This window comes from Amblyraja radiata, chromosome 1 (genome assembly GCF_010909765.2).
Source record: "Amblyraja radiata isolate CabotCenter1 chromosome 1, sAmbRad1.1.pri, whole genome shotgun sequence".
Taxonomy (NCBI): domain Eukaryota; kingdom Metazoa; phylum Chordata; class Chondrichthyes; order Rajiformes; family Rajidae; genus Amblyraja; species Amblyraja radiata.
Window position 1 is genome coordinate 98954843 of NC_045956.1, and position 23548 is coordinate 98978390.

General features: G+C 41.1%; 1 protein-coding gene across 1 annotated transcript in view; it reads left to right on the forward strand.

Annotated features, from left to right (window-relative positions):
• The first annotated feature begins 12058 nt into the window (after window positions 1-12058).
• nwd2 (NACHT and WD repeat domain containing 2) overlaps window positions 12059-23548 on the forward strand; it is a 109818-nt gene continuing 98328 nt past the window's right edge. Inside the window, exon 1 of the mRNA XM_033026707.1 lies at window positions 12059-12486. Coding sequence (XP_032882598.1) covers window positions 12336-12486 — 151 coding nt within the window. The 5' untranslated portion in view covers window positions 12059-12335. The remainder of the gene's footprint in view (window positions 12487-23548) is intronic.

Below are 23548 nucleotides of genomic sequence, written 5' to 3' on the forward strand. Positions count from 1 at the left end.
GTATATGCATATGCAAGTAATGGAGGGATATGGATTATGTGCAGGCAGGTAAGAGGTGGTCTTCGCATCATGTTCGGCACAGACATCATGGGCCAATGGGCCTGTTCCTGTGCTCTACTCTTCCATGCTCAAACAGTGGGTCAAAGTGCTTCACTCAGTCATGATCAGACAGAAAAGGCAATAATAGGATATTCGCAGGACATGAAGAGGCCATCACATAATGTGGGACAGAAATCATTTGTTGTGTAGACATAATAATAATAATAATAATAATAATAATAATAATAATAATAATAATAATAATAATAATAATAATTATTATTATTATTATTATTATTATTATTATTATTATTATTATAATAATAATACATTTTATATGTATAGCGCTTTTCAAGGACTCAAAGTCGCTTTACATGGTGAGTCAAGAACAAAACAAAATAGAGCAGTAAGACAGAGATGCAAAGGGGAGGGGGACATGGGACTAAGGATAGGCAGAGGTGAAGAGATGGGTCTTGAGGTGGGACTGGAAGATGGTGAGGGACTCAGAAGTTCGGATCAATTGTGGGAGGAGTTCCAGAGCCTGGGAGCTGCCCTGGAGAAGGCTCTGTCTCCAAAAGTGCAGAGGTTGGATTTCAGAATGGAGAGGAGACCGGCTGAAATGGATCTGAGGGACCGTGAGGGTTGGTAGGGGGAGAGGAGGTCAGTGAGATAAGGGGGGGGCCAAGTGGTTGAGGGCTTTGTAGGTGAGGACCAGGATTTTGTAGATGATCCGGTGGGAAATGGGAAGCCAGTGAAGTTCTTTGAGGACTGGGGTGATGTGGTGCCAGGATTTGGTGTGGGTAATGAGTCGGGTGGCTGCATTCTGGACCAGTTGGAGTCGGTTGATGTTGCTGGAATTAATGCCAAAGAGAAGAGAGTTACAGTAGTCCAGTCGGGAGGAGATGAAGGCATGGAGGAGTCTTTCAGCAGCGGGAGGTGTGAGAGAGGGTCTGATTTTGGCAATGTTGCGAAGGTGAAAAAATGATGTTTTGACAACATGGCGGATGTGAGGCTCAAGGGAGAGGGTTGAGTCAAAGATCACGCCAAGGTTGCGGGCTTGAGGAGATGGGGAGACAGTGGTGCCGTCAATAGTGAGAGTGGGGTTGTTAATTTTGGTAAGTGTTGATTTGGAGCCAATGAGGAGAAATTCTGTTTTGTTACTGTTTAATTTAAGGAAGTTGAGTTGCATCCAAGATTTGATGGCTGACAGGCAGGAGTTGATATGGGAGAGAGGGTGGTGGTGGGGGGACTTGGTGCTGAGATAGATTTGGGTGTCATCAGCATAGCAATGGAAGTCCAGTTTGAAGTATATGACCGGAGTATATGACCAAGGGGGAGGATGTAGATGATGAAGATAATAAACTTTGTTTTCATGGTTATATCTCTTCAAGTGATGTTGAACAAATATACAAATTATATTTGTGTGTGTGTCTGTTGCTAAGAACTAACTGAAATTTATGAGCTCTGTGTATTAAAACTCTCCAGTTTTAGCTACTACAACACCTGGCTTACAAGTTTCCAATTGTTTAACATTTCAAAACATTGAACCAGTATCAAGCACACTGACATTCTAGCCAAAATGTATGTTATCACCACAGCCAAGGTAATGATGGCACTCAATGACAGGATTAATTATTATTTACCCATTTACACATCCATGATAAATGTGGCAAGTTGGCAATCGATAACAGCCCAAAAGGACCATCTCTCATATTAGTTTGGTCACAGATAATTGATTTAGCTCTGGATAATGATCACCAGGCTTGTCTTGCACTCAAACCCAGCAAGATCTCAGACAAAATATAGATGCTGCAAAAAAGAAATAATACTGAAAATACTTGAGATATCCAGCAAGCAGGTAACATCTGTTGAGAGTTAAATAGAGATAATATTTCAGATGTCTTTAATCAGAAAGATGTGATGCATTTCACCTGAAAATAGAGCGAAATATAATAGACTCAGAAGCCCATTGGCCAAACAAACTATGCAACAATCAAGATAAGATTGAGTATGGCCATTATGAATCTTAACCAATTGGATCAATGCGGAGCTACGGATGATAATAATAATAATAATAAATTTTATTTGTGGGCGCCTTTCAAAAGTCTCAAGGACACCTTACAGAATTTAACAAGAGTAAAAAACATATAATCAGAGTAAAATAAATAATAAAGACATCACCAATACACAAATAATTTATTTTTTTTGAAAATATTTTTTATTGGAGATAGGTACATAACCAAAATACATCATTACAGTCTTACATTTTTAAATTGATAATATTGTCAATTATTATTACATTGTCTCCAATACTTTTTGCCTTTTTTTTTTTTTTTTAAACTAGATAGAACTAAAGAGATAGATGAAGTAAAGAAAGAAAAGAAAGAGAAGAAAAACAAAAAACAAAAACAACAAAACAAAAACAAAAAAAAAAAAAAAGGTAGTTAAAGAAGAATGGAAAAATTTGTTAAAATAAAAAAGACTTCATTCGAGATATATTCGTACATTTCAGAGTATAGTATTTCATCCATTCTTTAGCCCGCGTGCTAGTCAGGTTCCTGTGCTGAACCATTCTGACCCTTTAAGTAATCAATAAAAGGAGACCATGTTCCAACGAATAATTCCTGTTTGTCCAACAGGGAAAATCTGATTCTTTCCACGTTTAAGGTCTCCGTCATTTCTATAATCCACATTTTGATTGTGGGGGCCGTAGGGCCTTTCCAAAATTTTAGAATTAATTTTTTTCCTGTTATTAAACTATAATCAATAAAGTTTCTTTGTGTTGTTCTAAGTGTTTGATTTAATTCTAATATTCCGAGTATTATTAATTTTGGATCTGGGTCCAATTGTGTGCTGGTTACTTTAGATATTATACTAAAAATATTTACCCAGAATTTTTTAATTTTTATACAGTTTGCAAACATATGAGATAATGTAGCTTCTAAATGTTGACATTTATCACATATAGGTGAGATATGTTGAAAAATTTTATGTAGTTTTGTTTTTGAATAATGTAACCTATGTATTACTTTAAATTGTATTAGAGAATGTCTGGCGTTTAGTGAACACTGATGTATGTGTTGCAAACTTTCTTCCCAAGTATCTTTCGTTATTACTTGATTTAATTCTTTTTCCCATGTTTGTCTGTGTAAGTCCGTCGAGGGAATGTCACTGTCTAATAAGATATTGTATATATAAGATATTAATTTTTCTGTATTAGGATGTTTGTTCCAACAGTCATCAAGAATTTCTGAATTTCTAATTCGAAAATTTTGGGAGTTCGATTTTACATAATCTCTAAGTTGAAGATATCTGAAATAATCATTTCCTCGAAGTCCATAAGTCTGTTGCAATTCCTGAAATGTCAGAAAAGTGCCTTCCTTGTAAAGTTGTCCCATATTTTTAATTCCATAATTCTTCCATTGTGTAAAACCCCCGTCCAACCATGAAGGCTTAAACAAAGGATTATTCACAATTGGAAGAAAAAGTGATAAATTATCTAATTTTAATGTCTTTTTTAATTGTTTCCAGATTCGTATAGCACTAAATATTATAGGGTTTTCCCTATAAATTTTTTTGTTTAATTTAGACGTAGCAAATAATATCGAACCGATATCAAAAGGTAAACAATCTTCCTTTTCCATTTTTAACCAGTCTGGTTGATGATCTATATCTTCCAACCAGAAATTCATATTTTTAATGTTAACTGCCCAGAAATAAAACAAAAAATTGGGTAAAACCAAGCCTCCATTTATTTTTGATTTACACAAGTGTCTTTTGTTTATCCTATGATTCTTATAATCCCAGATAAAATCATTAACAATAGAGTCCAATTTTTTTTTAAAGTTTTTTGCCAGATATATCGGAATTGTCTGAAAAAGATATAATATTTGCGGTAAAAAAATCATTTTTATGGCATTGATTTTGCCTACCATTGAGATAGGAAGTGTTTTCCAGTATTGAATATTCTTATGTAGTTTGTTCAGTAATGGGGGGAAATTTGCTTTAAATAATGATGTATATATCTTAGTTACATAAATACCTAGATATTTAAATTTTTCATTTACTATTTTAAATGGAAATTGTTGTATTGTCTGTTTGTTATGTTCCCTTATTGGCATAATTTCACTTTTATTCCAATTTATTCTGTATCCTGAAAGTGAGCCAAATTGGGTTATTAGCTTTAATAAGTTTGGAATACTAATTTCTGGTTTTGTAATGTAAATTAATACATCATCTGCGTATAGAGAAATTTTATTCACTGTGTCCTTTGTGTTATACCCATGTATTTCCGGATGCCCCCTAACTCTTTCTGCCAGTGGCTCAATAGCAAGCGCAAATAATAATGGAGATAATGGGCATCCTTGTCTACAACCTCTAGATAGGCTAAATTTAGGTGACAACCTTTGGTTTGTAAATATTCTAGCCGTGGGATTTGTATATAACAGTTTTATCCATGTACAGAATTTCTCCCCTAGCTGCATATTTTCCATCACCGAAAATAAATAAGGCCATTCGACCTGATCAAATGCTTTTTCAGCGTCAAGTGAAATTATTGCTAGATCTTCATTAATAATTCTCTTAGAATATATAATATTAAATAATCTTCTTAGATTATAATATGAGTACCGTTTCTGAATAAAGCCTGTTTGGTCAGGGTGTATTAATTTATTCATCACTGTACTTAATCTATGCGCTAGTATTTTAGTTAAAATTTTCTGATCTGTATTTAAAAGTGCAATTGCTCTGTATGATCCCGGGTCTTCCAGATCTTTATCAGCTTTAGGAATAAGTGTTATTATTGATTCATTTAAAGTGTCTGGAAGTTTCTGTTGAGTATATATATACTCATACAGTCTTTGTAAACGTGGGCTAAGCAAATCATAAAATTTTTTATAAAATTCGGAACCTAAACCATCTGGTCCTACTGCTTTACCATTTTTTAAAGAGCCAATAGACTCCTCAATATCCTTTATCGTAATCTCCCTTTCTAATAATTCTCTATCGTTTGAATCTAAACCTTTTAAATTACATTTTATTAAAAAATCTGCTATTCCTTCTGATTGTGCTACGGTTTTAGTTGAATAAAGGTTATGATAGTATTGGAGAAATCTATCATTTATATCCTTGGGCATTTTTAATAATTCTCCTGTCTCTGTTCTAATTTTATGAATTGTTTTTTCCCCTTCCATTTTTCGTAACTGACGTGCTAATAATTTTTGTGGTTTGTCTCCAAATTCAAAATGTAGTTGTTTGGTTTTTTGATAAAGTTTTATTACTTGTTCTGAATACATTTTATTTAATTTATATTTCAATACAGCAATTTTATTATGTTTTAAAGTAGATGGCATTCTCGCATTTTCTATATCTAGTTGCTTGATTTCAATTTCCAATGTTTGTTGCTTAATCCTGTTCTCTTTATTATAAAATGCTTGAGCAGAAATTAATGTACCTCGAACATACGCTTTAAACGTTTCCCACATAAGAGAAGTAGGTGTGTCAGGGTTGTCATTTACCTCAAAAAATATTTGAATCTGTTTAATAATATATTCCTGGCATGATCTTTCGTTCAAAATTTGTGGGTTAAATCTCCAATATGCTTGTTTCTCGGACATTCCATTTAATTTAATCATGAATGTTACAGGTGCGTGATCTGAGATTATAATGTTATGGTATTTTGAATTATAAATAAATGGGATAAACGTAGAGTCAACTAAAAAATAATCTATTCTTGAGTATGTTTTGTGTACTGGTGAGTAAAATGAATATTCCCGTCCCGTTGGGTTTTCTATTCTCCAGATATCCTTAATATTAATGGTATTAATAAGTGAATTTAGAAATACACTTGATTGAGATTTTACTTTTTTTTGCCTTGATGATCTGTCTAAGTATGGATCTAATGTACAATTGAAGTCTCCTCCAATTATTAATTTATATTGTGTAAATTCAGAAATTTTATTAAATGTTTTATTAAAAAACTTGGGGTTATCAAAATTAGGCCCATAAACATTAAGAAGAATCACTTTTTCTCCATTTAACTCTCCAACTAATATAATATATCTACCATCAATATCCACTATTGTTGAAGAGTTCTTAAAAGGTATTCCTTAACGAATTAGTATTGCAACTCCTCTGGACTTATGGGAAAAGGAGGAATGATATGATTCAGCGATCCACTTAGCTTTAAGTCTATGTTGAGATTCCTTTTTAAGGTGTGTTTCTTGTAGAAATATTATATCTGTTTTGATTAAATTTAGATGTGCCAAAACTTTACCTCTCTTAATTGGTTCATTAATTCCCTTGACATTCCAACTACAAAATGTTATTCCCTGACCCCCTCTTATCATATTAACATCTTGCATATTGTTTCTAAGGTGGTCTATAACCGAGCAGAAGGTACAACACATAGAACCTGACCCTGCTCCCGAACCTCAAATAGATGAATTTAAAATCATATACATCGCTCTTCCGAACACATCTCCTTGTATTAGTCTTATTTTTCCATTCAAACATTAAATTATAAAAATATTTAAAGTGAAAAAAGTGATAGAGTTGGTTAGTATAGGGTGAAAGAAAAAGAACTACATCTACAATTAGTGTAGTTAGTGATAGCCACACTAACGTGGCTAGAATTCTAAAGACTTCCGTAGCCTTTGTAAAAAAAAAAAATTTCCAGCTCCGTGCCCGAAGAAAAAAAAGATTATTTCTAACATTCAAATAACTTCTTTGGGAGTAACAAACTTATTTACATATCCATACGTACACACACACAATATGCACACATATATATATATATATACATACACATACATATATATACATATATACCCATATGTATCCATACATAAACACGTGACCCTGCAGAAAAATTCAAAAACCGCAAAAATTCCCAACGTTATTATTCTCACATATCATATTAATTTTTTCCCGCTAAATCTATAAATTTAATTTTAAATCGAAAAATAAAGAGAAAAACCGTTAAACTTTTTTAATGACGTAATCTAATTTACCTCTTGCATATCTTCCTATATAATATAAGTATGTAATTTATTTCTACGTTAATCGAAGACTATTAATTATTAATCATTGTTATCAATCATATACAGTATTAAATTTTTATGAGAAATGTTAATGTTAATAATTTTAGTAGTAATATAGATATTTAATAAGTATTAGTTGTTACATATATAGATATAGGCATGAATATACAGATAATAATATTGATTAATAAACCAAAATACAAAGATCACGGTTTTATCCAATGTCCTCCGTCCATTTCGGTTTCCGAATGTCCTTAAAGCTCTTAAAAGAACTTTAAAGGTCCTTTTAGATCTGGCTTGACTCCTAAGGAGTAATGAGAATTCTTCCGTCTATGGTCATGTTATTGACTTTTTTGGCATATTCCAGTGCTTTTTCATGGTCTGTAAAAAAGTGCTCCTTGGACTTGTAGAGGACTCTTAGTCTTGCGGGGTAAAACAAACTGTATTTCAGATCAGGTACATCCTTCAGTATTCTCTTTGTCTCAGTGAACAGCGCTCTTTTCTTGAAGACTTCTGCCGGATAATCTCGATAAATACTGAATCTCGCACCTTCAAAAAGGAGCTGTCCACCTCGAACAATTTTCTTCATTAAATCATCAAATTCATGATCCAATTGTACCTTTACGATAATTTGTCTTGGACGGCCATCATCTTGTATACGACGTCCCTGCGCTCTATGAGCTCAACCGAGTGAAGGTTTGTGATCCAATTTTAAGGCTTTTTGTAATAGGTCTGCCACAAAATCCCGCGTACCCATTTCCTTCTCACTTCCTTCTTTCACCCCTACAATTCTTAGATTCTTACGTCTTTGACGCCCCTCCAAATCAATACACTTATCATTTAATTTGATCACCATATCGGAGAGGCGTTGGTTTTCAATAAGGAGTCGACTTACAGTTTCCACACTTGTCGTCACCGAATTCTCAAGTTCGGTTATCACTGTTCTATGCTGATCAAGTATGTGATAAATGGGGTCCACCTTCGTTTCCACCGAAACAAGCCTGGTTTCCAGCACTTCCATCTGATCCTTGATCTCTTCCTCCCTCGTCTTCTTCCAGATTTCCAGCATTTGTTTAACGGTAGAAAGCATTTCTGCTTTAAAATCTACCTTAAAAGAGTCAAGTTCCTCTTTAAACTTCTCTCCAAACTTCTCTCCAAAGGTTTTCATTTCGGCAGAGAGAAAAATTTTAAGCTCCTCCATTTCAGACTTTTTCGGTTTCGTTTTCTTCGAAGGGTCTTCCTGGGCCGTTGTTGTAACTGAGGTCGAGGCCTCTGTAAGGCCTTCCTCTTCCTTCTGCGGTCTCCCTTTACCGGCTTTTTTTTGTGTCCCACGGGGGGGGGTATGTTGTACCGACGACATATCTTAAAGTCGCGCGCCTGATGACGTCACGCAGGCAGCCGTTCAGATCGCGATCGCAGCAGGTAAGACCCGATTTTCTCCCGTTTTAAATTTCTTCGGCACGGAGCTAGTTGGCGCTGGACTCAAGCCTCCATAGCGCCACCGGAAGTCCACCAATACACAAATTAAAGACAGAATTCGATCCAAAGACAAAAAAATCAAAACCACAATGTGAAGAGAGAGCAGCGGCAGCTAAACCGCGCCAGCGTCCACTCTCCCTTCCGACAGCCATCTTGGACACAAACTAAAATAATCACTTACACACAAAAATCATCCCCCCACAATGGTTACCACTGTGGGGGAAGGCACAATGTCCAGTCCCCATCCCCAGTTCTCCCAAAGTCAGGCCTATTGAGGCCTCCGCTATTGCCTCTACGGAGGCCCGATGTTCCTGGCTGTTCCTGGCTGTTCCTGGCTGTTGCCCCGGCGTCGGGAGAGTCCTCTCAGCGGCTGGGCCACCTGGAACGGCCGCTTCCTTACCGGAGACCGCGGCTCCATCATAGATGGGCTTATGTTTTTCATGTAAAAAGCACTCGTGTTCATAAGATCATTCGTTGTAGGAGCAGAATTAGGCCATTCAGCCCATCAAGTCTACTCCACCATTCAATCATGGCTGATCTATCTCTCCTTCCTAACCCCATTCTCCTGCCTTCTCCCCATAACCCCTGACACCCATATTAATCATGAACCTGTCAATGTCTGCCTTTAAAATATCCATTAGCTTGGCCTCCTCAGCCTTCTGCGGCAATGAATTTCACATAGTTGCACGATGTGGGAAATATACTTTCTAAACTACTGAAAACAAATTACAACTATTAAGATTACAGAGAGCACCAAGGATTATTGTAATTGCTGCAGGTGATTAGTCTAGTTATTAATAGTCAGAATATGCATTTTTCACAGTTTATCCAATTTGAAGCAGTTTTTGATTTGCAGTTTTCCTTAGAGAAAATCTACAGTTGGCTACAATTCCACAGGGATCATGGCATTTTCAGTGCAATTCGCACATTATCTCATATGTGCGTGTAAACATATGGGTATTTCACTGCAGCTAAACATTGGCGAGATTCCATTAGAAACAGGGAACTGCAGATGCTGGTTTACAAATGAAGACACAACACGCTGTAGTAACGTCTAACGAGAATATGCATAGGCTATGTTTTAGGTCGGGCCCCTTCTCAGACTGTTCTTACTCGACAGACAATATCAGGATTAACAATGTGAAGTTATGAGTTCAAATCCCACTAAAGCAAACCATCAAATTACATCAGGTAAATAGTGCGCGATCAATTCAAAAGGATATCTGAAGTTTCGCAATGCCTTGGACAATGTGGTGAAAATTAGGAGGAGGGGCTGGTAATCTAGTAGGAGTATCACAAGAAATTGCGAAAGAAAGCAGGCGCAGGTGCATGTGGTTGTGGATAGGGTGATACACGACAGCTTTTCACAGATTTGATGTTGGCTGCACTGGGGCAGAGAGATGGATTAAAACAAGGAAAACCAGTGCACGCCAATAGGAATGGAATGTTCTAACGATGATGATCATACAGACATGTGTACAACTGCTCAATACACACAATTATTACCTCTCATTTAAACCTCCCTAACGTGTTTCGTTTCTAGCAATTTGTGATTTATAACAATTATTTCCCTCCATATCTCCTTCCAAAACATCGTCAATGCGGAACAAAATTGATTTTAACAAAATTGCTTCCAAATCACATAAACTATAATATAATCCTTGAACGATATTTTACTAATGATATATTTATAAATATGTAATTATTTGTTAAGAGGGGAAAAAAAGTGAATATTCGACGGCATGGGGGATGATCTGTGGCCAGGATGGGTCACACACATTGAGGTGTATGCGTTCCGGGCCACTGCAGGTATGCTCCACAAATATGCCGCAGTAACCTTCGCGTGTCCCGTGCATACTGCTTGCAAAATCACAAGCATTTCGACCAAAAGGAAAAGGGGATTCTAAAGTCTGAAGAAGGGTTTCGGCCCGAAACGTTGCCTATTTCCTTCGCTCCATAGATGCTGCCTCACCCGCTGAGTTTCTCCAGCATTTGTGTCTACCAGGGGATTCTAAAGTACACCTCTTACTAGCCTGTGCACATCATCAGAATTATCCTGACTCGTTTAATTGTAATTAAATAATAGTCGTGTTGGGTGCTGGTAGGACCGGTAGAGAGGAATATTGTTCCGTTAATTGCAGAAGATGTCCAAAGCTGTGGCTCAGTCGAGTCTCAAGGGACAGTTTACCCCCCTGTCACTACTGTTAGGAGTTTCCTGTAATTACAAACATCAATAAATAATTCCTTTCCTCTGATTTTATATTAAACTCCGAGCTAAAATTCAAACCTTGGTTAAATAGTCACAGCAAATACTACCCTCCCATTGGATTTTAGATCCTATCAATTTCTTTAGCACTTGTGAAATATTGCTTCCCTCTGTTGGTCAGTTTAATGGATGCGTTCTTGTAGAAATACGTTGCCAGATGTTGGAACTGTTATTCGGTTTTTTTTTTCATGACATTTAATTCAAAGCTGCAATCGTGTCCCACGGTTCACATATTGATCGCATTTATTAAAAATTAAATTCCACTGGAATGAGAGGCGGCGATGAAGCCACTTCAAAGACTCCTGAATGTGACAGAGCGGTGGGGAAGCTCGATGTGGCTCTCCGAGACTTTTCACCTGCTGGATCCACATGTGTCTTTGCTGAAGCCCATCGCCTTTATATCGCGCTGCCGCTCGCAGAGACCTCAGTCTGCTCCTGAGTGGCGGCGTCGGCTCTTACTCAGTCAGTCAGTCTCTCAGAGCTTCACAGTTCGACCGGCTCCGCTCGCAGCCATCTGGACATGAAAGTGCTCTTCGGCGAGCCGTGCAGGTGACCTTCCAGTCAAGCGGCGGGCGGAGCATCCATTGCTCATCTCAGGAGAGAGCCACATCGCCGGAGCCCTCGCCTGCTCTGTCAACTCCGGGCACTTTGTTTGAAGAGAGCGAGACTGCAACCACAAGCTCCCCCTCCACCAACTAGACGGAGGGAGGACAGCGCATATCGCCCTCCAACTCTCCCTACCAAGGCAACCTTGGTCTCCACTCTCTGTGCTCAATTCCCCGGAAAGAATAGACGGTCGCAACGGGGCGAGAGTGAACCGGCGATCGATCGGAGGCTGTGGAGCCCGTCTTCAGTCCATTCTGAGCCGAGGGAAAGGGAGGGGTGGGGGGGGGGCGAGTTAGGAGAGATCTGCTTACAGCCCCCTCCCGACCCCCTACCCACCTGCCCTCCATCCCGGGTCCAAGCGAGGAGGACGTCGCCGTGAAGCGGAGATGAAGAGCCAACCTTGCGCAGGCGATTAGAGGCGAGTTGCCGGCACCGCCCGCTCGCCCCTTGTCCACAGCTTGCACTCTGGAGCCATGAGGTGACCCAACCCCCAAGTCACCCCTATCGCCTTCCACTTACATTCTTCACTTCCCCCCCAAAAAAAGTTATTTTAAAAACTAAACTTAAGTTATTTCCAAAGGAAATATATTTATTTACACGGTGGTTTGCGCCCTCTTGGTTCGGCTCTTCATGTTTTGAACCCGAGACTTTGCCTGAGTCGGGCGCCCGCCGATGATTATTGTTGATTTGTTTGTGTTACTGCAGCCGGCAGTGATGTGAGGCTCGGAGCCAGACCTGTTTTGTCTCAGACGCTCGCAGTCCCGCTCTCAAACGCCTGCTGCCAGCGCTCTCGCCGAGCCTCCCTCTACCACATCTCGCATTCCCCTCATCCCCCCAACCCAATCCCCGGCCAAATCAAGTGCTCAGCATTGGGCGCGTTTGCCCCCCTCTCTATTCCTGCCAACATGTTGATGTGGTCGGTGCCAGGCTCCCGGCTCCCTTCGCCCCGGGACTCGGCGCTCCGCAGGGCGGCACTGGCTGGAGCTGTGGCCGATCTCCCTCCGTACCTCCCGGGCAGCAGGAGCATCAAGGTCTTCGTCAGCTCCAATCCCGAAGGTAAGACATGCAGCATCAACTAGCTTCACTTTTACAAGTTTTCATCGTATTCAGTCTTTTAAGTTTTTTTTTTAAAGGAAACTGCCTGTCAATAGTTTTAATCATGGTGTGTGATTACTTCGAGTAGTGAGGCTTCGGTTATTGTTAATAGCAGTATTTAGCATTGTTGTTAAAAAGAAGCACCTTATGAACAGATAATCTTTAGGGTCGGAAATATGTGTGTAGCCTCTACCCAGTCTGCCCAGTATGAAATCCCAGAGACAATGTGATTTACCCTTACCTACCTTCAAATGACCATTTAATTTTGTTAAAACTACTCTGAAAATCTATCTGTGGTATAAAACCAACAAGCCAACGCATGTTTTCAGATATTACAAGGTCAGACCCAGCTAAACTCTGCAAACTCCCTTCACCAATCTCGGGTTGCAGAGAAGTTCCATAGACTCATGAAGCAATAGGATGAAATAGCCATAGTCTTGGCAGCTTGGGTTTGTGGTATGTAACGAGAACAAACCTGAAGATTCTCTCCGGAGACAGTTTCACAACCTCCTCTCTAACTGTCCCCCATCTGTGATGCCTACCCTGAAGATACAACATACTTGACCTAATCCTAATAAATCTGGTCATTGCAGATGGTATTGGCAATGAAGTAATGGAATGATCACTGCACTGCTCTGGTGGAGTGCTTGGAGTCATGTAGTGACCATACTGTCCATTGTGTGGTGTAGCACTATGATGGTGCTGAAATGGGATAGATTCAGAACAGATCTAACACCTCAAAACTGGGCGTCTATAGCTCCAACTTCTAAACCATTACCATCAAGTCAAATGAGAAACCTTAGTTAAATGTCAAACTAACTAAACCTTAGTTTGTTCCAGCATCTGCAGTTCTTTCTTAAACCTTCGTTTGTGTAAGGTTGTGTAAGATTTTAAAAGATTTAATAGGAACCTGAGGAGTAACTTTTTCACACAAAGAGTGGTGGGTGTATGGAATGAGTTGCTGGTGGAGGTAGTTGAGGCAAGTACTATCGCAACGTTTAAGAAATAGTTAGACAGGTACATGGATAGGACAGGTTTAGTGGGATATGGGCCAAATACAGGCAGGGGAGACTCGTGTGTATGGGACATGTTGGTCAATGTAAACAGTTGTTTAAGAAGGAACTGCAGATGCTGGAAAATCGAAGGTAGACAAAAATGTTGGAGAAATTCAGCGGGTGAGGCAGCATCTATGGAGCGAAGGAAATGGGCAACGTTTCGGGTCGAAACCTTTCTTCAGACTGATGTGAGGGTGGGTGGGGGGGGCGGGAAGAAGAAAGGAAGAGGTGGAGCCAGTGGGCTGAGGGAGAGCTGAGAAGGAGACGAGAAAGAAGGGACTACCTGAAATTAGAGAAGTCAATGTTCATACCACTGGGGTGCAAACTGCCCAAGCAAAATATGAGGTGCTGCTCCTCCAATTTACGGTGGTCCTCACTCTGGCCATGGAGGAGGCCCAGGACAGAATGGTCGGATTCCGAATTGGTGGGAGGGAGGGGGGGGGGGGTGGAGTTGAAGTGCTGAGCCACCGGGATATCAGGTTGGTTAATGCGAACCGAGCGGAGGTGTTGGGCGAAGCGATCGCCAAGCCTACGCTTGGTCTCACCGATGTAGAGCAGCTGACACCTAGTGCAGCGGATGCAATAAATGAGGTTGGAGGAGGTGCAGGTGAACCTCTGCCGCACCTGGAAAGACTGCATTGGTCCTTGAATGGAGTCAAGGGGGAGATAAAGCGACAAGCGTAGCATTTCTGCGGTTGCAAGGGAAGGTGCCCGGAGAGGGGGTGGGAAGGGACGAATTAACCAGGGAGTTACGGAGGGAGCGGACTCTGCGGAAAGCAGACAGGGGAGGAGATGGGAAGATGTGGCAAGTGGTGGGATCATGTTAGAGGTGGCGAAAATGTCGGAGGATTATTTGTTGTATGTGACGGCTGGTAGGGTGGAAGGTGAGGACAAGGGGAACTCTGTGGGGGGGATGGGGAGTGAGAGCAGAGTCACGGGATATAGAAGAGACCCTGGTGAGAGCCTCATCTATAGTAGAAGAGGGGAATCCCCGTTCCCTGAAGAATGAGGACATCTCTGATGCCCTGGTGTGGAGCGCATCATCCTGGGTGCAGATGCGGCGTAGACGGTGAAATTTTGGAGACGGTGAAATTTCCGGGTGGGCGGCGCGACTAACGTCGCAGCGGCCTCTGCAGTCCGTCTGTCTTTTTTTATTTTTTGTCTCGTTTGAATGTAGTTTTTTTTTAAACTGGGTATGTGTGTGGGGGGCGGGCGGTGGGGGTGGGGAAACTTTTTAAATATTTCCCTTGCACGAAGAACCCGACCTTTTCCCTGTCGGGTCTCCATTGTCGTTGGGGCCTAGCACCGTGGAGTGGCCTCCAACTGGAACGACCTGGGGCTCCAGTCGTGGAGCTGCGGACTACTCACCATCGCGGAGCTGGCCGAGTTTGGAGCGGGTGGAGCAGTGGGGGCGCGGCTGCAGCCCGACCCAGGAGATTCGGAGGTTCCAGCCGGTGGACGGTGACACCAGGAGCCCACGGGTCCCGGGTGGGAGACCGCTTTTCGGGGCTTCCGCAACGGCGACTTCTCCCGCCCGAGTTGCGGGGTTGAGGATGACCTGGAGCGGGGCCTTACATCGCCCGGCGCGGCTTTAAATGGCCACGGGACTTGTTAGCGCACGCCGGGGGCTCCAACACCAAGACCTGGAGTGGGGCCTTACATCGCCCGGTGCGGCTTTAAATGGCCACGGGACTTATTTACCATCGCCCGCCGGGGGCTTTGACTCTGACATCGGGAGGAGAATGAGGAGTGCAGGGGAGAGATAAGACTTTGCCTTCCATCACAGCGAGGAGGAGATTCACTGTGATGGATGTTTGTGTAAATTGTGTTGTGTCTTGGTCCTTCTTCTTGTTTGTATGACTGCAGAAGCCAAATCTCGTTTGAACCTCTGGGTTCAAATGACAACAAATAAATTGTATTGTATTGTATTGAGTCCTTACAGGAAGCAGGGTGGGAAGAAGTGTAGTCCAGATAGCCATGGGAGTCAGTGGGTTTCTTCGCCATACACCTCCGCTTCGCTGAACACCTCCGCTCGGTTCGCAATCACCAACCTGATCTCCCGGTGGCCCAGCACTTCAACTCCCCCTCCCATTCCGAATCTGACCTTTCTGTCCTGGGCCTCCTCCATGGCCAGAATGAGGACCACCGTAAATTCTCCAGCATTTTTGTCTATGGTCAATGTAAGCAAGTTGGGCCTGAGGGCCTTTTTTCACACTGTATGACTCTGGTATGTCAGACTGTGAGCAGCGTCAGGCACATCTAAAAATGACATTACATCTGGCGAAGATTGAACAACGAACATGCTAAAGAGTGAGCAGTATGCCCCAGACAGGGCTTAAAAAAAACATAAAAGAACAGATGATATCAAACATATATAACACTGCTACATTTTGTTGTGGTAGGTGTAGCAATTAAACAATGAGAGGAACATGTTTCATGAATACTGGTCCTCGGTGATAATGGAGCCAGAATATTGTCACAAAAGTCAAGGCAGATGTGCTTGCAACTTTCTATAACTACAAGTTTCTGCCCTGAAAAGACCTAATCAGCGCAGAAACCAATTTTCAGCTCCTTTTGATTTTTTTCAAAAAACAGCTGAGTACATTAAATGAAAGAAAGCAATGACATTCTGGCTATTGTACTTGAGTATTTTGCCTCAGAACTAGCTAAGACTCCAACCAAGCTCTTCTGGTATAGCTGCAAACCAGTGATCTACCTAGCAAAGTGGACAGTTACCTGCACACAACAAGCCGAATATGTTCAATTCGGCCAGTTACCACACCATCGACCAACCCAATGATGGGGAAATCAAAGGACATTCACACATAAATAAGTTTTCTATATAAAATCATTGCACCGTTGGACCAAACAAAGACTAGTAAAATGGACAAGGGAGAGCCAGTGGATGAAGTGTACCTGGACTCAGAAAACCTTTGATAAGGGCAGACACAGGAGATTAGTGGGCACAATTAGAGCACATGGTATTGGGGGTAGGGTATTGACATGGATAGAAAATTGGTTGGCAGACAGGAACAAAAATAGTAGGGAATAACGGGTCCTTTCAGAATGATCGGCATTGACTAGTGGGGTGCCGCAAGTCTCGGTGCTGGGACCGCAGCTATTTACAATATACATTAATGATTTAGATGAAGGAACAAAAAGTAACATTACCAAATTTGCAGATGACGCAAAGCTGGGTGGAAGTGTGAACTGTGAAGAGGATGCTATGAGGATGCAGGATGATTTGAACAGGTTGGGTGAGTGGGAAGATGCATGGCAGATACAGTATAATGTGGATTAATGTGAGGTAATCCACTTTGGTAGCAAGAACGGGAAGGCAGATTATTATCTGAATGGTGTCAGGTTAGGAAAAGGGGAAGTACGAGACCTGGGTGTCCTTGGACATCAGTCACTGAAAGTAAGCATGCAGGTACAACAGGCAGTGTCGGCCTTCATAATAAGAGGAGTTGAGTATACGAACCAAGAGGTCCTTCTGCAGTTGTACAGGGCCCTGGTGAGACCACACCTGGAGTATTGTGTGCAGTTTTCGTCTCCTATTTTGAGGAAGGACATTCTTGCTATTGAGGGGTTGCAGCGTAGGTTCACAAGGTTAATTCTCAGGATGGCGGGACTGTCATATGATGAAAGAATGGAGCGACTGGGCTTGTATTCACTGGAATTTTGAAGGATGAGAGTGGATCTTATAGAAACATATTAAATTATTACGGGATTGAACACGCTAGATGCAGGAGACATGTTCGCGATGTTGGGGGAGTCCAGAACCAGGGGCCACTGTTTAAGAATAAGGGGTTGGCCATTTAGAACTGAGATGTGGATAAACCTTTTCACACAGTTGTGAATTTGTGGAATTCTCTGCGTCAGAAGGCAGTGGAGGCCGATTCACTGGATGCATTCAAAAGAGAGTTAGATAGAGCTCTTAGCGGGTGAAGGCAGGAATGAGGTACTGATTGTGGATGATCAGCCATGATCACATTGAATGGCGGTGCTGGCTCGAAGGGCCGAATGGCTTACTCCTGCACCTATTGTCTATGTATCTATGTATTTATGTATCTGACCTGACTTCAGGAGTTAGAGTGAAATTGATTTGACATCAGGCAAAGCATTGAGAACGCCTAATGAAATTGGACTCAGTGGAAATCAAGGGAAAATTTTGCATGTTCAAATTGTGTTTATCTTAAAAAAGATGGTTGAGTTTGATGGTGTGTTCCATAATCTCAGGTCATCACAGCAAGAGTTCCTCAGAACTGTAATCTTAGGCTAGGTAAATGTAGCCACTTCCACATCATTGATCTTCCCTCCATTATAATGGAGCATGTAATATGCATGTAATGGTCTATTCCCAATTCTCAGCCAATGAAACAGTTCCTCCCTACATACACCAACAACTTCAAGAAAAGGCTAATATGGTTTCCTCCCACATCCCAAAGATGTGCGGATTGATTAATTAACTATTGTAAATTGCCCTTAGTGTATAGATGTGCAGTAGAATCTGGGGGAGTACTTGAGAATGTGGGGGGAAATTAAAAATGGGGTAGTTGAGGAATGAATGTATATGGGTGGTTGATGGTTGACCTGTACTTGGTGGGTTGAAGGGCCCGTTACCCTGCTGTAACTCTCTACAACTCTTAACAATACGGTGAACAAAAGAACAAGTCAGTTACTCACTTCCTGATTCCATAAGTTGTATCCACTATCTATGGTCAGTACTGAGTGAGGTTGTGCACTCCATTCATCCTTTCATTGCACTTCTGTTACATGTACTGGAGTACATGTCTTTCTCCACTTTGAGTCGTCCTGGGCCAGGAATTCCTCAGAATCAGTTAAGATGGGAAGAGCGCTTTGAATAAAGGGGAGGTTCTTAGAATAAAGGGGTCATTTAAGACTGAGGTGAGAATTTTTTTTTTCACCCAGAGAGTTGTGAATTTATGGAATTCCCTGCCACAGAGGGCAGTGGAGGCCAAATCGCTGGATGGATTTAAGAGAGAGTTAGCTAGAGCTCTAGGGGCTAGTGGAGTCAAGGGATATGGAGAGAAGGCAGGCACGGGTTATTGATAGGGGACGATCAGCCATGATCACAATGAATGGCGGTGCTGGCTCAAAGGGGCGAATGGCCTCCTCCTGCACCTATTTTCTATGTTTCTAAGACATCCATTGATTATTTCCCCCGTCCACCAAGTAATTTATTCCTCCTCAGAGCACAGAATAGAGTGCCTGTTTATGGATGGTGGTGACAGGCATGCAAATTCCGTGACCGGACCCGAGGAGACCAATCAGTGTAAGGAGGCCTCCCACAAAGCTGGGATGTTAGCTTGGGAGAGGACACTGTTATTGACTTGCTATCCTAGAGGTTTTTGTGGAGAGAGTGTCAGTAGGGTCTTTACATTGCCTTGTGGTGTCGACACTAGGCAGTCTAAGTCTTGAAACCATATGGTCGGGCAGGGATCACTGCTGCCAGATACATTAAGCTTGGTAACAGATCTGAGGTCTTGGACATCAAACACCCTCAGTCACCAAAACGCTGTGCTGAAATAAGTGCACAGCCGTTGCATTCGACCCACCTCAGTCAGCCACTGTCAGCAAAACCTGACTATTTTCTGAGTGCAGGTACACAAAAATGCTGGAGAAACTCAGCGGGTGCAGCAGCATCTATGGAGCGAAGGAAATAGGCGACGTTTCGGGCCGAAACCCTTCTTCTCAGGTTTTGGCCCGAAACGTCGCCTATTTCCTTCGCTCCATAGATGCTGCTGCACCCGCTGAGTTTCTCCAGCATTTTTGTGTACCTTCGAACTTCCAGCATCTGCAGTTCCTTCTTGAACACTATTTTCTGAGTGCAACCTTTTCTACTTCTAAATGCAGGAATTGTGATAGCTGAGTGAAAGATTATTCATTGTAGCACCTCATAAGGCAGGAGACCATCCTGACAAATTAAAGTCACACTTCCTGGGGAACACTGTCTTCTGCCATTATGTCACATTTATATTTATTTCCCAGGCTCCTATTTGGCCTAAAAATTGAGAACAGTTTTGACTGCGTTTGAAATTGTTCATGGGTGTTATTGACAACTGGTATATTTAACTTGAGAGAAAGTGAGCAGGTAAGTTGGTGCTGGTAAATGTTATGGGGGCACAAGATGACATCTTGTGCCCCTGTCCTTTGGGTCAAACCTCAGGGTGTCTGCAACACCAGCTGTGCTCTCCTGCTGTTGCTCATCAGCATAGTTGTGGTTCCCCCAGGGATGTTTTTTTCCCGCAATGTGTTATTTATATTTGTGAGATTATTGTATTACTAATACCAGCAGTAACAACTTCCACAGTTATTCAATGAGGGACTTTGAAATTGAATTCAGTGATTAATGTCTATTGGAATGTAGTTGCATGCCTTTTGGATTTTAATATGTGAAATTCATATCAGGAGAGTGTCTCATGATGCCTCACATTGAAGGGTAGTTAATGGGAACAGCTTGATGCCTCTAATTAAAGGAAGATGAGAGAAATTGGTCTTCTAATCTGTGAGCAATGAAAGTCATGAGTAAAACATAAAGGTCTGTTTCATAGGTATTATAAATAATGCTCTATTTCATAATCTGTTTGTACTTTTCTTTTGCTAAGTGTCTTTTTTCCCTAAAGTCTAAAGGTTAATTGAGCATCTTGTGCTTGCAAACACACAGTGGTCTGCAGATGATGTGATAATGAAGTAGGTTGTGCAGCGTAAATGTTTATGGAACAGTGCAATCTAGCTGATTCCAAGCACAAATGCTGATACATTTTTTAGACTGAATTTGTGATTATTTTTAGAACATTAATTTCATTGAAGATATAACATCTGCAAGATGGCATGGTGTTATGCAGATTTAGTACTGATAAATGAATTTAGAATTACTTGGAGCCTTTGAGCATTTGATATGCTTACCGATGGGAATTTTTTTCATGATGTTTAAGAAAGCTTAACGATTTATGCTGAGGGAGGTGAATGGTAAATGCAGCTTGGTGCTGGTAATATATGAAGTTATTTTGTTGGTAAAGAAAAATATCCAGACAGACGTGCCTTTGATGAATTTTATATTGTTTGAGATTTCCAAGAACACATCCCATGTTATGGATATGAAACCAGTTTCACGATACTGTCTTGCATTATCCAGAAAGGATTTGAAGAAAAAATGCTTATAGTCTTCTGAGATGAAGTGGATTCTCTCAAGTTTTAAAAGGTTAATAAAAATCCTGATAGGTGGTTTATATGTTAAATGGCCAAACAATTCATCAAAAAATCTTACACAATTTTGGGTAATTTGTACAATCTAAAAGTGCATATTCAACAGGTATAATTCACTGGGATATATTTATAATGGGTTTTGCAGTCAATCTTATTCCAAACATAGAAACATAGAAAATAGGTGCAGGAGTAGGCCATTCGACCCTTCGAGCCTGCACCGCCATTCAATATGATCATGGCTGATAATCTAACTCAGTATCCTGTACCTGCTTTCTCTCCATACCCCCTGATCCCTTTAGCCACAAGGGCCACATCTAACTCCCTCTTAAATATAGCCAATTAACTGGCCTCAACTACCTTCTGTGGCAGAGAATTCTAGAGATTCACCACTCTGTGTGAAAAATGTTTTTCTCATCTTGCTCCTAAAAGATTTTCCCCTTATCCTTAAACTGTGACCCCTAGGTCTGGACTTCCCCAACGTCGGGAACAATCTTCCTGCATCTAGCCTGTCCAACCCCATAAGAATTTTGTAAGTTTCTATAAGATCCCTCCTCAATCTTTTAAATTCTAGCGAGTACAAGCCGAGTCTATCCAGTCTTTCTTCGTATGAAAGTCCTGACATCCCAGGAATCAGTCTGGTGAACCTTCTCTGTACTCCCTCTATGGCAAGAATGTCTTTCCTCAGGTTAGGAGACCAAAACTGTACGCAATACTTCAGGTGTGGTCTCACCAAGGCCCTGTACAGCTGCAGTAGAACCTCCCTGCTCCTATTGTGTAACATGTTAGAGATTCTTAGATTACTTAGCAGATTACTTAGCAAGTAATATAAAGTAAATCATCTGAAAACGTATGTCTACATTTAACTAGATTAAAATTTTCCAAAAATATTATTGTTTGTGTTAAATCCTGAGAGCCGCTTTTTTTCCATCGAAACCTATGAAGTAGCACAGAGCAAAGCCAACAAGGTTTTCAGTGGATTACCCAACATGATTTGTTGGGAATTGCCATAATTGGTAACTGCTGGATTCAGTTCTATGAGGATATTGCCAGGACTCGAGAGCCTGAGATAGGGACATATTGGGCAGGCTCGGACTTTCTTCTTTGAAGTGCAGGAGGCTGAGGAGAGATCTTGTCTCACTGAGAAATGAAGAGTATATAATAAAAATCATGAGGGGAATAAATAGAGTGAATGCACAGTCTTTTTCCCAGGGTAGGGGATTCAAGGTTTAAGGAGATGGCAAAAGTTTTAATAGAAAACTGTGGGGCAATTCGTTTTCACACAGAGTGGTGGATATATGGAACAAACTGCCAGAGGATGTAGTTAAGGCAGGTACTATGACTACATTTAAAATATATTTGGCTAGGTACATGGATAGGAAAAGTTTAGAAGGATAAGGTGTGTAAATGAGTTTTGCTTCAATGGAGCATCTTACTTTACAGGGACAAATTGGGCTGAAGGGCCTGTTTACATGCTGTATGATTCTATGACTCTGGTGTCACAACACAGTCAAGAAATTGTTGCAAACAGCTGCCTTCCATTCCTGTACAGACAGGCGTTTGCAGAAATACTGATCTTGCTGGCACATTTGACAGAAAATGCTGGCAGTTCAGCACTTGTATTCTCTGATTCCCAAACCTTCTGTTAATGTAATTTAGTTTCCTTTTTTTCAGTATTCCTTATGATCTCGAACCTTTTTATTAAAAACCTTCTCAGCTTGCTCTAGTTTCAAGAGAACCATCCAACCCTTTTCAATTTTACCATTGCAATTGAAGTGACCTGTCTTTGTATATAACTGAAGTGATCTTTTCAGAAATGCAGCACAAGTCCTTTCATTTGGAGTTTTACACTTTACTATCAGAATGGTGATTTTTAAGCAAGTGATTATATTCAATAGTATGCTTGACACAAAACTATCCATTCATAATAATGGGTTTTAAACACTTCTCAAGCAGTTAATGAATCACTTAAATATCAAGGGCAGCAGTACAGCCACATTAGTTGGGCAACGTTTGAAAAACACACTAGACAATTAATAAATATCAGCATTGCAAGAATAATTGTGCCAATATTGCAGTAAATAATTAATTCTTAAGAGGTTTTAGTCTTTGTAACTCCCAGGTAAAGCACGGAACACCATGATACTTGTAATATGCGTATATGGGGATTTTAGCTTCGATAAATTACATATATCATCTTGTTGGTACATTGAATAGGCTATTTGATAACCTTGGAAATTATATACTTACTTACTTACTGCCTATTATGCCTCCTGGCATGTAGGGCAGCAACAAAGGTCCTCCACTCCTGTCTGTTCTGGGCTAGCTTCTGGACACTACCCCAGGTCAGGTCCATTCTTTTCATTTCTTCCTCTACAGTTTGACGCCAGGTGGTTTTGGGTCTCCCTCTTTTCCTTTTCCCTTCTGGTGTCCAGTGCAGGGCTATTATTGGGATGCTGTCTGGTTCTCTTTTTCACCATTGACATTCATCCCAGCATCTGTCCATAGCCCTGGAAGTCCATCACGCTCAGTAGCGTTGATTCTTTCAATTGCTGTTTCCGTAACATATTTGTGTTACGAGACAGGGTTGTTAGCCCTGTGCTCAACCTCCAACCTGGAGGACCAGTGGATCGCTCTTCGTCTCTCCTCTACCCTTCGACCTGTCCAGCATGGGAGACCCTAACAGGAGACAAATCTCCCGCTGGCATAGCTCTAGGGGTCACTGAGACACACAAGCTCCC